The 16,951-nt window shown below is 38.0% G+C and overlaps 1 protein-coding gene across 5 annotated transcripts in view; it reads left to right on the top strand.

Annotated features, from left to right (window-relative positions):
• The window catches only part of AGPAT4 (1-acylglycerol-3-phosphate O-acyltransferase 4), a 67,437-nt gene that overhangs the window by 25,373 nt on the left and 25,113 nt on the right, over window positions 1–16,951 (top strand). For all 5 annotated transcript variants that reach the window (XM_081943372.1, XM_081943370.1, XM_081943371.1 and 2 more), the window contains one exon: window positions 9,008–9,171. In XM_081943372.1, coding sequence (XP_081799498.1) covers window positions 9,008–9,171 — 164 coding nt within the window. The remainder of the gene's footprint in view (window positions 1–9,007; window positions 9,172–16,951) is intronic.

Below are 16,951 nucleotides of genomic sequence, written 5' to 3'. Positions count from 1 at the left end.
CGGAATAAATCATTTTTAAAGAAAATGAGTCATTTTTATCTGATTGAAATATTTTATAACCCTTTCAAATTATCTAGTATAAAATGTATCTGAATCAAGAATGTTTAAGCTATAATCCCATGTTTGCTAACCTAGAAGAAGATGAATTCACTGAGATTTAATTCTGATTAAACATACATAATGTTGTGCTATCAGTTTATATTTTAAGAAGCATTTTACAACTGAAATTTTAGTCTTTTCTCATTTGTATGGATTGTAATAATAATCCAGGTCTCTGGAAAATTCTGTGTTCTTGCAAATATGATGATTTATATTGTAGGGAATCATTCTGCCCAGACCAGTTCAAAAGCAGAGATATGGCTTGCTCTAAAAGAAGCTAGAATTTACAACCTTGCATATTGATAGGGAACCAAACACTGACACTTAATTGTGTATGGCAAGTATGTGAGCTACCTAGCCAAGAGTTTGGGATTAAGTTCATGTATAGTTTTCAAAGTTTTCTCTCTGATCACAAGCAGGTATTTTGATTTGTTGCAGAAGAATAAATGTTTAGGAAAGATGTTATAATAAATCATCTTGACTTTTCTTAGTCATTTTGTAAAAATTTTGAATGCAGTAATAGCACAAAGAGTTATGTGGTTGCAATAATAGTCTAAGTATACAGCCACATAGCGACCAGTTAAGCACAAAGTTGCAGAATCATTCAAGTTCAGAAGACCTGTGAGTGCCATCACTGATGCTGTTTTTGCAACTTTCTAGTACCCGCTACGAGCTGAGCAGTGCTGACATTAACTGACCAGTAGAAGAAGCATCCAGACAGTGCTTCCCTGCCCCCTATTTGTTTTTGTTTTCATGGAATCACATCGTAGAGTGGGAGCTTCAGTGCTATTTCTCTATTCAAATAAAAATAAAATAGTGGCAAAACACCATAGCTGACTTGACTTTGGAGAAAGGAAGTGATGCAAGAGCAGGAGGCAAAGTCATGGGGTGAAATTTTCACTGTCAGAAAATTGCCATCGTCACAGGCCCAGCATTGCTCTTGTTGTTGGAATTGGTTCAGCTATGGAAGAGCTCTGTAGATATATTGAGGTGATGATTGAAGTATACATCTAGGGGAGGCATGTCAAACTGGCGGCAGGCGGGCTGGATGCATCAGGCATAAGCGATGCCCATTCCAGCTTCGCAAATGGGGAAATGTCATGAAACCTCATATGACAACAACATGACGTGGCGAGTTTGACAACCGTGATGTAGGGTATATTTTAAAAAGAAGACAAGGCTATCCAAATTCTCCAGTTTTATTTTTCTAACTACAATGTGACACTTTTGCTGTCATTTATTTACTTACATTTGTTATAGCTGCACACTGCAATAGATACTGTTTGTGGGAAGCTCTGCTGTATGCTGTTTTCTTCCTGGATAATAGTGAAGGTACTTGGCATAAACAATTGTCAGTAGACATGAGCCCAAGAGATTTGCAATTAATATGGCTCTAAGATTACTGAGTAATCTGAACCTACTAATCTTATGTTTCATTGACTAATTGAATTCTTTTTTTCGTCTGCTCCTTTCATTTATTTTCATTTTATTGGTTATCAATAGAGTGAATAGAATTAGTAAAGCAAAATAAATAAATAAGGAAGTAATGGTTGTACAAGTTCCAGTACATTGCTGATACAATTTAATTTCTTCTTTCCCTGTTTTTTTTAATTGAAAAGAGAAATTTAGAGCTCCTTTTGTTCTGTTGTAGCAGTCCCTTAAAAATTTATTGTTGATTGACAAGAACATTGTGGCACAAATGAATTTCACTGTCTTTTACTATAAAGAACCTTACTGTTGAAAGTAATGACTGTATATTTTAGCTCATTGCTAATCAGGTTACACATAATCTCTCATCCCCATCAACTCTGCAGATTTTACACAACTCGTAAAATTGTGGAGGTACCAGCCATGCAACATTTTAAGTTGTATTGTTACTTGGAATGTATTTTGGGGAAAGAGGCTCTGATGCTGTAAATAATTTTGAAGTAATTTTAAAACCTCCAAATTGAAACAACGTTATTTTGTTTTGATTGTCAGTTCCTTTGCCACTTCAAAGAGGTCCATTTCTCAGAAGGTGAAAACAGAGATGGTACCTATTTAGCTACTTACATTTGCATGCTTTCGAACTACTGGGTGGGCAGCAGCTGGGGCAAGTTACTGAAGTGTGTCCCATTGCACAACCCTTGGGTCTTGAACCAATGACAATCTCAGCTTCTTTAATGGGCCATCATGCCTCCCAAATTCCCCATTAACTGGGTTCAAATAAGACATAGTCAAACCTACTTATGAGGAAAGGGAAAGAACATCTGTCTTGTGGCAAGTTCAATAAAGCAATATCAATATGTAACACTCCACTGAAGAATGTAAACAGTTCAAGACAGAATGATTAATGAAACAAATAGTAACATTGTGAAAGAAGAGGAAGATCCACATATAAATAAGATCTCATGTTGTACTTTTACAATCTGCACTAGGATTGGCCATGTTATATAACAGAAAGGGATCGTTCAAATTAAGATATTCTTCTGTGTCTATTTTTTGCTTGGATAAGACACAGAACCATCCAAGCTGAACAAATAGCTTTGGGTCTGTGATGCAGAGAAAACAAATAGTAAAATTTGTCCCCACCCATTTCAAGAGGGATATCTCTTTGCATTCTTATGCAAAATGTGAATTAACATGTGATTCCTTTAATTCATTCATTGCATCTCGGTATCAAGGATAGAGCTTATTGATCCACAAAGAATTTAATGGACAATTCCTTCCTTTTACTCTGGATGGCTATGAGATAGGAGTCTCCAAGAAATCAAGCAGTAGTGATTATACCTTTGATATTCCAGTGAACACTTTGTGGGAATGGATGGAAAACTCCTATCTTCCCTCTAGCTTTCCATGGTTGAGAAAAAAATTGAGATGGACATTGACATTTTCTTCTCTATATTTGTCCTTCCAAGACTGAAAGAGAATATTGAGACTCGGGGAATGCAAGGAGAATTTCCCTCCAATTAAAATTACCAAGTGATGTTTATGATTCAAAAAAATTCAGGCCATCAAAATTTGAATTTCTAAATACAAAAACAGCATCTGTCATTTTTTCCAAGATTCAGACTGTTAGTTTTACCTTTATATCATGAATGGTATATATCAGTGATGGTGAACCTATGGAGCCATTTGTCAGGGCACGCGAGGCGCCCCCCCCCGGAGGTTTCAGGGACCGTCCGGAGGCTTCCCTGATGCCTTCGGAGCGCTTAAAACCACCCTCCGAGCAAACCGGAAGTGACTTCCGGGTTGCTCGGAGGGTCGTTTTAAGCGTTCCGAAGGCTTCAGGGACCGTCCGGAGGACCATTCGGACGGTCCCTGAAGCCTCCGGGGGGGGCGGGGGAGGCTCTTTTCGCCCTACCCAGGCTCCTATAAAGCCTCTGGAGCCTGGGGAGGGCGAAAAAAGCATGTAAAAATGGGGGGGTTTTCATGCGTTGTGCGCGCATGCGCACTGGGGGGTCATGTGTTGCATTATGGGTGTGGCATGCCCGCACACGACCCCCCTGTGCTCCCCCCACTTGTGGCACGCGAGCCAAAAAAGGTTCGCCATCGCTTGTGTATATGCACACAAAACAGAGGTATTGGGGAACCTCAAGATTTATTTATTTATTTATTTTTATCTTGCCTTTATTGTTTTTATAAATAAGTCAAGATGACAAACATTCAGCATCCCTGTGAGGTGGTAGGGCTGAGAGAGAGTGACTGGCCCAAAGTCACCAGTTGGCTTTCATGCCTAAGACATGAAAGATGTCATCATACAAAAATGCTTAAGAAAAGAAAGCTAAAGTCGGAAGGAAGGCACAGAATGTTGATTGACTTTGGGATAGCCCTGGAAAAACAGATGGGAAGAAAATGAATTGTGATATTGTGGAGGAAGGTAAGATTGGTTGTCTGGTACCTTGCATAGAAACATTGCATGCTGCAGTATTTGTTTTGCTAGTTTTGTTTTGGATAGAATGCCAAATAGAGGATTAAATTCTCACTAGATGCTTAAAAACAAAACACCAAATTAGAAATATTTGTAGCACAAAGTAGTAATTTTTCTTAGAAGAATGCTGATGCTCAGGCAAATATGCTGAAGAATATTTTATCTAGATGAATCCCTTCTCTTGTCTGTCTGTCTGTCTGTCTGTCTGTCTGTCTGTCTGTCTGTCTGTCTGTCTGTCTGTCTGTCTTATCTGTCTATAACTATCATCTATCTCTCATCTATCAAGCGGATACCATTTTTGAAAATATTTTTTTCTGACATTGGATGAATTTTCCTGAGAATACATTAATGAAAATTGAGTGTCACATTGAATAGACTGCAACTTAAATTTTTTGATGTTAATATAATGAATTTAATTTGCAACAGTGGCAACATATTTAATTCTCTTCTTTCCTCTGTTCTGAGTGGGATTAGGGAAGGATAAAAGCATACTTAGCCTGAGATCTAAAAGGAGTCACAGAAAAATGGCCAGCAGGTCAGTCCCGAAGTGAAAAGCTGAGCCAGTTTGAATTCTAAACTAGAAAAAAATGAAATGTCAATGCACCAGAGAGGTCTGAAAGAGTATAAAAGTTAAATGGATATGCAGGTTGAACAGCAATAGCAACTGCTTCAGTTAATGAGTTGCTCTTAGAGAACATTTTGTTAGAGCAGGGTTTTTCAAATGGCAGTGGTAAAATTGTGTGGACTTCAACTCACAGAATGTAAGGAGAAGAGCAGAGCTGGGGGAAGGTGTCAAGATTTGTTATTAGAATAGAATAGAATAACAGAGTGGAAGGGATCTTGGAGGTCTTCTAGTCCAACCCCCTGCCTAGGCAGGAAACCCAACACCATTTCAGACAAATGATTATCCAATATCTTTTTTAAAACTTCCACTGTAGAAGCATTCACAACTTCTGAAGGCAAGTTGTTCCACTGATAAATTGTTCTAACTGTCAGGACATTTCTCCTCAGTTCTAAGTTGCTTCTCTCCTTGATTAGTTTCCACCCATTGCTTTCTTGTTCTGCACTCAGGTGCCTTGGAGAATAGCTTGACTCCCTCTTCTTTGTGGCAACCCCTGAGATATTGGAACACTGCTATCATGTCTCCCCTAGTCCTTCTTTTCTTTAAACTAGACATATCCGGTTCCTGCAACTGTTCTTCATATGTTTTAGCCTCCAGTCCCCTAATCATCTTTGTTGCTCTTCTTTGCACTCTTTCTAGAATCTTCACATCTTTTTTACATCGTGGCAACCAAAACTGGATGCAGTATTCCAAGTGTGGCCTTACCAAGGCATTATAAAGTGGTATTAACATTTCACGTGATCTTGATTCTATCTCTCTGTTTATGCAGCTTAAAACTGTGTTGCCTTTTTTGGCAGCTGCTGCACACTGCTGGCTCATATTTAAATGGCTGTCCACTAGGACTCCAAGATCCCATTCACAGTTACTACTGTTGAGCAAGGTACCACATATACCCATGATGGCGAATATGCCACAGGTGGCATGCGGAGCCATTTGTTAGGGCATGCCAAGCATTGCCCTGTCAGTTCCAGTGCGCATGTGCACACAGGCCAGCTGACTTTGGCCTTTTTTTGGCCATTTTCTGCCCTCAGTAGGCCGAAAAACCACCCATCGTACAAACCTGAAGTTTGGGAACTGATTTCCGGTTTGCTCATTGGGCCGTTTTTCACGCTCTGGAGGCTTTAGGGAAGCCTTTGAAGGCTCCAGAGGGGGGAAAAAACGGAACTCCAGGCAAAACGGAAGTCACTTCCGGTTTGTCCGTAGGACCGTTTTTCGCCCTCCAGGGGCTTCAGGGAACTTCTTGAATCCTCCAGAGGGCCTCCGGAGGGGGGAAGGGGAGGCTGTTTTTGCCCTCCCCAGGCTCCTAGAAAGCCTCTGGAGCAGGGGGATGGTGAAAAAAGCACACCAAAAGCGGAGGGGGGAGCTCATTATGAGTGTGGCATGCCCCTGCATAACCCCCCTGCGCTCCCCCCGCTTTTGGCACGTGATCCAAAAAAAGGTTAGCCATCACTGACATATATTGTACCTGTGCATTTTGTTTTTCTTCCCTAAATGTAGAACCTTACTTTTTTCACCCTTGAATTTCATTTTATTAGATAGTGTCCAATGTCAAGTTTGTCAAGATCCTTCTGTATCTTAAGCCTATCTTCTGGAGTGTTGGCTATTCCTGCCAGCTTGGTGTCATCTGCAAATTTGATGAGTTCCCCATTTATTCCCTCATCCAAATCATTGATGAAGATGTTGAAGAGTACTGGGCCTAAAACAGAGCCTTGGGGTACTCCACTGCATACCTCCCTCCATGTAGATGCAGTTCCATTGAGAACTACACGTTGAGTGTGGTTGGTCAGCCAGTTGCAAATCCATCTGGTGGTGATTCTGTCCAACCCACATTTTTCTACTTTATCTAGTAGTGGGTTATGGTCTACCTTATCAAATGCCTTACTGAAGTCCAAGCAAATTATATCAACAGCATTCCTATGGTCCACTAGTTTTGTCACTTTGTCAAATAATGCAATAATTAGTTTAGAGTCTTACATTCCCACAAGCACTCCTGAATTCCTTTTACCCTTATCTGATGCCAATTTTGTCTTGAACTTTAGTTGACCAGATTCTTGTGTATAGACTTGAATAAATGTTCTATGCTGCAACCTTATGATTGATCCTGATTCTTTGTGCCTGACACAGAATTCCTCAGCCAATAATGCTAAATAATAAATAATACAAAAACAATACAAAACAGAACAAATGGGGATCCAGATATTCTATACCCATGATGGCGAACCTATGGCATGTGTGCACCTTCTCTGTGGGCACGTGAGCCGCCACCCCAGCTCAGCTCCATTGCGCATGCACATTCCTCCTGCCGGCCAGCTGTTTTTTGGTCCCTGCCATGCATATGCGGGTTCACATGTGGGGGGCATTGCATTTTGGGGGTTCTGGGTCTGGATAAAGTTAGCCACCACTGTTCTATACAATACAAATCACAGACAAAGTGAGATGTGACACATCCAATAAGGGACTCTTATCAGTCTAAAGCCTGGCAACACATGATTTCAAAATCATTTTAAATATGCCCTTGAGCACTGAATTTTGTTCTTCAGTTCTCTTGGTGTTTTAAGGAGGTTTTAAAGCTGCCTAGTCACTGTTCTTGATTTTCATATTTTATGGCCTCAAATCTAATTATTTTGATTCTTTTTTAGCTTAATGTGCATTTGACTGAACCATGAAATGTTATGTTTTAATTTTGCTCCTGCTGCAAGGCCTGCTGTGTGTTCAGATTGAACTGTTTTTTGTTTTTTTTAATAATCTTACCCTGCACCGCAGTTCATCATTGATAAAGGAAAGGAGTCTGTCTTTTGCAGGATACTTTGTTCTATTTTCAGCTTTTCATAAATGTGCTCTGACCAATGGAAATGAACTGATATCAAGAGTTCAGCTCAATAATTCATTCAACACATGGGAGGACTATGCAGATGTTTGAGTCTAATTTCTGAAACAGCCCAGTGGTGGATATGTTAACGTAATAGTTAATAAGATTTTACCTTTAAACCATCTTATCCTTTTTAAATTATTGTGCCTCTGTTAGCAGGATGCAAATATATACTTGACAGAGATGACCTGAGTGCCACCTCTTTTTCTAGGCTCAGTGCCTCTGCAAATGGGTCTTGGGAGAAGGTCACCTTAATTGTCCATGGGCATCAGTTCTTATGACTTTGGATGTAGAGCTTTATTTTTCCTGGAACATCTGAGTCACAATGCTTTGCTGTAATGCTACTGTTATATTACCAGGTTGTTGATGCTGTTTTCATGATTTATTAGTTACCTGAACAATAGTCAACCATGAATGGTAAATTTTCATATACCCTATACAAACTAAAACATACCTGTCATTATCAATCAGACTGAATTTTCATCTGTTCTCTTCTGTTCACCTTAATCAGAAGCAAAAATGCATTTGAATGAGTAGAGTGATTTGTAGGGTCAATTAGATTATTGTGGGTAATGAGAAGGAGCAAACTGTTAGTACAGACTAGGAAGTGGCAAAATGGAAGGTAGGAGCATGATGTACATTTTGAGATGTACAAAGTAAAGGAATGGGGATGACAATGCATGATGATTCATAGTGATTATGATGTCACCAATATTTGATTCACAGTGGAAAATTCTAAGGAGACTTAAAATCCAGTGCTAAAAACTTACTAAACTTTTAATTTTTGTTGTGGCAGTAGCTGACACACAAAATTGCTGTTCTCTCCCATTAGTCACAGGGAAGAAGAAAACTGCTTCTTGATGCCAAAGGCAATTCATTGAAAAGGAGGCATGGAAGCCCAGAGATCCTTCACTTGACTTCAAACTACCATATTTTATCAGATTGAAGCTTTTGAATGATCGAAGTTGTCACTTTGTTTCCCTTCATTTCTTTACCAGGGTTGTAACCAACTCTGGAAAGTTTTTAAAAAGGCAGTAGCAAATATTGGTGCAAAGAAGATTGTGGGTCAAATTGCCAAGAATCAACCTGGACTTGAAGGAGGCTTTATCTTTTACCTTTAGAAAAATAGGCAAAGTTCTTTTTCCTTCCTTCCTTCCTCCCTTCCTCCCTCCCTTCGTTCCTTCCTTCCTTCCTTCCTTCCTTCCTTCCTTCCTTCCTTCCTTCCTTCCTTCCTTCCCTCCTCCTTCCCTCCCCCCTCCCTCCCATCCATCAGCTGGAAAGCTGACAATCCAATTTGAGTCCCAAATGCTGTGCATAAAGCACACAATTTGCTGCTTAAGTCTCCCAATATTAAAAAGTCCACATTTCTCCCCTCCCCAACCTCAGGCGACCATAAGCACAACAGAAGGAATATTGAAATGACATGCTTATTGCAATAGTAAAGCAACTGTTTATTTAAGTGCAGAGATACTATGTCTATTTAATCATTTGTTATTATTTGTTCCAGAGTTGGTGACATTGCTGGAATGGTGGTCAGGCACTACTTGTACCCTCCATGTGGATCAACAAGCAAAGATTGGGGAGGAGAATGCCATCGTCATCCTTAATCACAACTTTGAAATCGACTTCGTCTGTGGTTTAAGCTGTTGTGATAAATTTGGGGTTCTGGGGGTGAGTTTTTATTAACATGTTTTTCACTCTCCAATGTGACACCTGCTTTCATGGTCAATTTGGTTTGGTATTTATTTATGTCTCTTCAATATTTCAATTTTTTATTCTCTTAGCTTTAAAACACTGAAGCAATTTGGAGGATAAAGAAACTCTTATAGTGTCTAGTAGATCTGTAGAGCCCATGTTCAACAATTAGAGTTGGTCAGTCACTTAACAAAAGTCTACTGCCATTGAATGCTTTCTTGGTTAAGGTTTGGGTTTCAAAACTGTCTTCAGTATAAAAATTTCAGTAGAATTATTGTAATTGCAGATTTTATATCAAGTGATAAGAAAGGTTGGCCTAGGCTTAAGTTGTGCTCTAAATCTGTGCTGAAGGTGATTATATGATTATGTTTTCTTCAAAAGAAAGGAAAAAAATAGATCCAGGAAACTACAGACCTATCAGCCTGACCTCAATACCAGGAAAGATTCTGGAAAAGATAATCAAGCAATGAATTAGTGAACACCTAGAAATAAACAAAATAACAGCCAAAAGCCAACATGGGTTTGTCAAAAAAAGATCATGCCAGACTAATCTTATTGCATTCTTTGACAATGTGACAAAATTAGTGGACCAAAGGAATGCGGTCGATATAGTTTACTTGGACTTCAGTAAGGCATTTGATAAGATTGACCATAACCTACTACTAGATAAAGTAGAAGAATGTGGGTTAGACAGCATCACCACTAGATGGATTCGTAACTGGCTGAGCAACCGCACTCAACGTGTAGTCCTCAATGGAACTGCATCTACATGAAGGGAAGTATGCAGTGGAGTACCCCAAGGCTCTGTTTTGGGCCCAGTACTCTTCAATATCTTCATCAATGATTTGGATGAGGGAATAAATGGGGAACTCATCAAATTTGCAGATGACACCAAGCTGGCAGGAATAGCCAACACTCCAGAAGATAGGCTTAAGATACAGAAGGATCTTGACAAACTTGAACATTGGGCACTATTTAATAAAATGAAATTCAATGGTGAAAAGAGTAAGGTTCTACATTTAAGCAAGAAAAACGAAATGCACAGGTACATTATAGGTGGTACCTTGCTTAATAGTAGTAATTGTTAGTCCTAGTGGTCAACCATTTAAATACGAGCCAGCAGTGTGCAGCAGCTGCCAAAAAACAGTTCTAGGCTACATAAACAGAGGGATAGAATCAAGATCACGTGAAGTGTTAATGCCACTTTATAATGCCTTGGTAAGGCCACACCTGGAATACTGCATTCAGTTTTGGTTTCCACGATGTAGAAAAGATGTGGAGATTCTAGAAAGAGTGCAGAGAAGAGCACCAAAGATGATTAGGGGACTGGAGACTAAAACATATGAAGAACGGTTGCAGGAACTGGGTATGTCTAGTTTAATGAAAAGAAAGAGTAGGGGAGACATGATAGCAGTGTTCCAATATCTCAGGGGTTGCCACAAAGAAGAGGGAGTCAAACTATTCTCCAAAGCACCTGAGTGTAGAACAAGAAGCAATGGGCGGAAACTAATCAAGGAGAGAAGCAAATTAGAACTGAAGACAAATGTCCTGACAGTTAGAACAATTTATCAGTGGAACAAGTTGCCTCCAGAAGTTGTGAATGCCCCAACACTGGAAGTCTTTAAGAAGATGTTGGATCGCCATTTGTCTGGAACAGTATAGGGTTCCTGCCTAGGTAGGCGGTTGGACCTCCAAGGTCCCTTCCAACTTTGCTATTGTATTGTATAACTATCTATTATATCAATTGTTTGTGGTAATAATAACTCCATATATTTAAGATTGCCTGGAGTAATTTCCCAAAAAATTAATTTTTTGGGAAACCTCTCTATGACTCTTTACCAATTAACGTGTAAAATGGCAAATAATAGGTCAAATATAATGACTAAGCTTACTACTATTTTAAATTTATATAATTTGAGTAGCATTAGAATAATACATTTTTTTAGGATTTTGCTGAAGAAGAAATTGAAATAAATATATTAAATGGTCTCTTATATAATTGCCATGAAGGTTCTTCTTCATGTTCTAGGTTCACATGTCAATAATCAGTCAAAGAAAGTATAAGATAGTGATCACCTTTCATGTTGCTATTAAGGAAAAACCCCTTACTAATTTTTAAATAAATATTAATTCTATCTGTGCTATGGAATGCAACTGATATAATAATAATATTAAATAATAATATTACGTCCATATCCCACTTTTAGTAGTAAAAGGTTAAGACATTAACATTGCTCTCATTCAAGGGAGAAATATTGGGGTATGTTTACCAAAACATTTTATTTGAAATGAGTATTGAGTTATCCTGTAGTGAGAGGCTGATTTTAAAAGTGAAATAAAATTAGAGAACACGGAGCAGAAAATTAATCTTTCTTTGATTCTCTTTTATGCAGCCATACTGTGTAATTGTTTGATGATTGCATTTGTCTTTCCATTGTATAGTTTGAAATTGTAAGCCACCCATATTCTTTTGGTATAAATGGCCATAATAATTCTTAATAATTACTAGTTACTACTATTATACCACCACTATTTGCAATAGAAGTTAGACCTATGTACCGTTTCATAGTGCTTTACAGCCCTCTTTCACTAGTTTACAGAATCAGCATATTGCCTCCAACAATCTGGGTCCTCATTTTACTGACCTCGGAAGCATAGAAGACTGAGTCAAACTTGAGCCTGTCAGGATTGAATTCCAGGTTGTAGGCACAGTTAGCCTGCAATACTGCATTCTAACCACTGTGCCGCCATGTGGTTGGAATATTATTACTATTGGCTGGGGTTATCTATCTTTCCACTTCTATTATATTTCTAATTTGCTATAACAAGGGGATCTCAGCATTTTTTTAAAATATAGTGTAATTTCCATGGGTTTCAAGGGAGGAGAGAATTACAATGTGTTTTCAGGATGGAAACCAGGACATGAAAAGTAAGAATGATCCTATTTTTGTTCCTATTGCATTTTATGCATTTTAAGGCAGCAGATTACGAAGCAACAATAAAATTCCAGCTGTGAATTATTTTAAGTTGTGCAAAAAAAAACCTAGCTACTCTAATTCAAAAATGGTTGCAAATTGAATTGAAAAATACAAAAAAAGGCATAATTTAGAGTAAATTATCCACATTAAATTTATAATAGACATCATGCTGATCAGGTTAAGTGATAACCTAGTTTGTTTTTGACTTATTGTGATGTCTGATCTCATATCTTGTACATTGTAAACTGTAGTTTATATTTTGGGTTTGATTTATATATCATACTAAATCACAACAAAATCAATCACATCTTCGATGTCTTAACCAATGAAAATGTGGGTAAAGTGTTATGAGATGTAAATGAAGAATATGTTATTACACGCTACAGAGTGACTTGAAAATGGTATTATAGTTTATCATGTATCAGCTCATTGTATGAGTAGGGATTTTGTTAGGCAGTGTATTTTCAATGGTGTATTTGGTAAGTTTGAGAGTAGCACAAGAAAAAATATTTTTTTGTTCTCATAAATGAACATGAAGGGAATCTTTAGTTGTGATTCACAGTACTTGAGGTATTGTCTGGCAGCATAAAAATAAGATGACATGTTTTGCAGCCAATGCAAGCTTATAGCGTTCCCTTGAGGGAAAAGGTCATAATGGAGTACGGAATTGTCATCCTTCAGTGATTTATTACTTCAATTAAAGACTTTAACAGAAGACTTGCAGTGGGAAAAAATTTGCTCAGAAGATAATCAAACAAACCCAGATAGAAGCAAGAGGTATCTAACATACTCTGCATTTGAGGGATCCTTGGTGCTTTCTGAGCTTGCTTGTTTTCTTGGAGACGTTTCATTATGCAAACTAAGTAACATCACTAGCACTCCTTACTAGCACTGATGATGTTACCTAGTTTGGTTATGAAACATCTGCAAGAAAACAAGCAAGCTCAGAGAGCACCAAGGACCCCTCATGTCAAACCTGAGCTACAAATATTCTCCTTTATTAATACTCTGCATTTGCTGCACCCTAGAAACAGTTTTCAGGTTCTTGCAGTGAAACAGACTCTGAGCATTTAGAAGAAGAGAGAAACACTGCAGAACAGGAGACAGGACATTGGATCCTTAAAAGGCAGAGATACAACTATGTTCTGCAAGACTAAAGGAAGAGCTGTGGTGGTTGGAAGTTGTTTGCTACTAGGATCTTAAACAAATCTCTACCAACCAGTCTTTCAGCTCATTATATGTGCTCCCCACCAGAAGATCTGGAATATGAGAGAAAAACTTACAGAACCTATCAAAAGATTTGGGGGTCTGTGTGTAAAAGTGATGTAATGGGTTATCCTGAAAGGGGTTGTCTTCACAAGGAATAGTAAGAATGTATTTGGGCCAAGACAGTTAAGAGTGTAGAGGTTAGTAACAAAGACCCCGAAGGAAAGAGCTTAGATAAAAACTTGTTCACACTTTGCAAAATGGAAATGTTGCTCAAATATGCCTTCTTCAACCATGGGCTTAATAATTAAAATAAGACTCAAAAGCAAAGAACATGGAGTATAGAAATGTGAGGATGAGGAGGAGCGGGGCTGATTGAAGAGGTAATAATGGAATAATAATGACTTCCTTGACTGGAATGCAGCAATTGAAGAACTTAATTTTTTTCCCAAAGGAACAAAAAGAGTAGAACAGTACAAGGAAATTTCACTGTATCTTGAATCAGTGATAATTACATTTTAGGATAATGGAAGAACTTGTTTATGGGCTGGCTATATTGATGTGCATTATCTTTGAGAAATGGTGAAGTGCCAAATGGTAGAAGAGGGCAAATGCCCCTATCTTCAAAAACAACAATAGGGAGGATAAAGAAAACCACAGACAATCTTGCTAAAATAAGCTTTTCTTTTGACTAGACAACTTACTTAATAGATATATGTCTTGATTAATTGATGATTATAAAATAGATTACATAACATGAGGATTAAATGGACAAATTGCTGGCCCAAATATTAGTGCATCAATGATTCCTGATCAAATTGGAGAAAGGTATTTAAAACGTTTATCTACTTGGTTCTTTGCTATTGTTCCTTTTTATTATTTTGATGGAGGTGTAGGGAATGCTTATTAAACGTGTAGGTAACACAAAATTGACTATTACCATAGAAAACAGAAATAAAATTAGAGTAGAGAAATGGGCCGAATAACAGAAATAAAAATAAAATGAAGTGTAGAATGGGAAATATGCGCCTTAGCAATTGTATTTCAGAAAAATATGCTTGAATACCAACTAGTTGCAACTTGAAAATGAGCAAACTGTGCAGTCAAAAAAGACAAACAAAACTTGAGGTTGCATCAACCAAAGTAAATTATCTAAATGATGAGAAATAATTGTTAAATGACATTCTTCATTGGTCAAAGACCATCTTGAGTACTGTTTCCGTTTTGGGGTTTTCATTTCAGTTAAATGAAATAATTGTTAAATGACATTCTTCATTGGTCAAAGACCATATTGAGTACTGTTTCCATTTTGGGGGTTGCAGTTTAAATATTCAGACCAAAATGGTCTCCTCTGAAGGGGAGCTGGGTATGTTTACCTTAGAGAAAAGGTGACTGAATGAAAGGAATGACAGCAGTGTTCACATACTTGGAACAGAGGTGGGTTCCTACAGGTTTGGACCGGTTCAGCTGAGTAGGTAGTAACTTGGCTGCCCACGCCTCCGAACCGCCTATGGTGCTACCATCTTGTTTTTTGCTTCTGCACATGCGCCACAGGTGCCACCATCTTGTTTTTTGCTTCTGCACATGCGCATAAGCATTTTTTTACTACTGCGCATGCGCCCCCGAACCCTATCCCTGAGCGAACCTGCACAGTAAAAGAATCCGGAACCCACCCCTGTCTGGGAAGTATCACATGGTTAAAATCTGTTCTTACTCATTGCAGAACACAGGTAATGGAATAATGGGTATACATTCCAAAATCAGAGTTTCTGATTGAATGTTAGAAAAACATTCCTTAAAAGTAAGAACAGTTCACTAGTGAAACCACCTATTCAGAGAGATGGTCACCTCCCCTTCATCAGACAGTTTCAAACAAAGGACAGACATACATCTTTAATTTGCTTTAATGTGAATTCACATACTAGGCAGAGGATTGGGCTTGATGGCACAATGAAAATATCCAGAAATCAGGTTTTTGTGCTTATTCTCCTTTTTTTAAATTCTCGTGTTCTTCATATTCTGTTTCAGCCGAATTTATTGTTCAGTTTTAATCTTCAGCTGTGAACCATCCTGAAATACCAGCATTGAAGGACAGGATAATAATGCCAAATAACGCCTTTTGTTGTATAACCAGTGATAAAGTATTTACCAATTTTTCCCTGCTTTTAAGCTTGAAAAATAAAATCAGCTAAGGAAGTGTTGTCCTTAGCATTAGAAAAGTGTTGACGCAACAAAAGAAATGCTTTGAAATGCCAGTATAGTAGTATTAAAGGGTACCAGCATTCATAACATCAGAGATAGTGTCAAAACCCGTATGTGTCACTTTCATGGAAGTTGGGCGGATTTGGCTCTTGCCAAGGCAACCAATTATGACAGTAACTAGAATCCAGGTAATGCATCAGCAAGGACATTCAGTGCCCTTGAATGCATATGCAGCTAAAGGAATTAAATCCTATTACTGCTCCTGTAGTATGCATTAATTTTAAAATAAGAATCCACAACGTGTGTTTCTGATTTTCTTTTCAAGCGACAGAATTTAGATTCTTTTTCATCACTGAACTCTTTTAGTATACTAATAGTTAGAGGTAATTTGAAGCAGGATTATTCTACTATGTAAATAAAATTAAATATATTATCTGGAGCTTTGTCTCAATTTTGACGAATAGATCTGCTTGATTTCATGTGAACAGAATTAAGGAAAATATGTGAGGTGTAGGATTCTGTTCTTTTTATAATTGTTTTTCATCATCAGGGTCTAGATCCATGTATTTGCATTTAAGTTAATTTACTTTCCAATTATCTGTTGTTCTTCCAAGAAAGGCAGATGTACATTTCTCTCTTTTACTTACATTTTGTACTCCCAAGAAGGAAAGAAGTCAATGTACTCTCTAACAAGTGGTCGAAAGTGGCGTCCTAAATATTGAATTGTTAATGTGTGGCATTATCATTTTTCTCACGTTTTTCAGAATGAGTCTCATCCTTTGTAGTTGACTGATCCTTATGATTCAAAATGTTGAATCAAACCATTGATATTGTGTCGTGGCAATGAGGAACAGCATTGTTATTTCAAGGCATTTAGTGGCATATTTTGATTTCTTCTTCACACCAAGAAAAGTCTAGAGGTTTGGAGCTAACTCTGATGAGCTAACGTGGGGGAGGGAAACCTTCACATAATGGTAAAGTTTCTCTTAACTGTGAAAGTCTCAGATTTTTTAATCATGTGCTATCCGGTCAAGGTCAGGTCTTTCAGTCCCGTAACCATAGACGCAGGGCTATGAAGTTCATGATGCCAGGTTTTAATTTAAAAAAAGTCTAGTTCTGTCCTTTAAGTATTGGGCTGCCAGTGGATATCTCTGCTGTTATTAAGGAGGGTATTGTTGGGTATCATCTTGCTTGGTATGTATGCTTTTATGATATGCTTTTAAATTTATTTCTTTGGGTTAAGAATAAAGTTTAAACTTCCTTCGTTTACTGGAGTGTTCTTTGTCATTGGATCCAAAAGAACCAATTGCCTCGGTACTGACAACTGCCCTGCCACTCAGCAAAACATGTCATTAGACTATATTAAGAGT

The sequence above is a fragment of the Natrix helvetica genome, assembly GCF_964273705.1.
Source record: "Natrix helvetica genome assembly, chromosome: 2".
In the NCBI taxonomy this organism is placed as follows: Eukaryota; Metazoa; Chordata; class Lepidosauria; order Squamata; family Natricidae; genus Natrix; species Natrix helvetica.
This window is presented reverse-complemented; position numbering and strand designations above follow the sequence as displayed.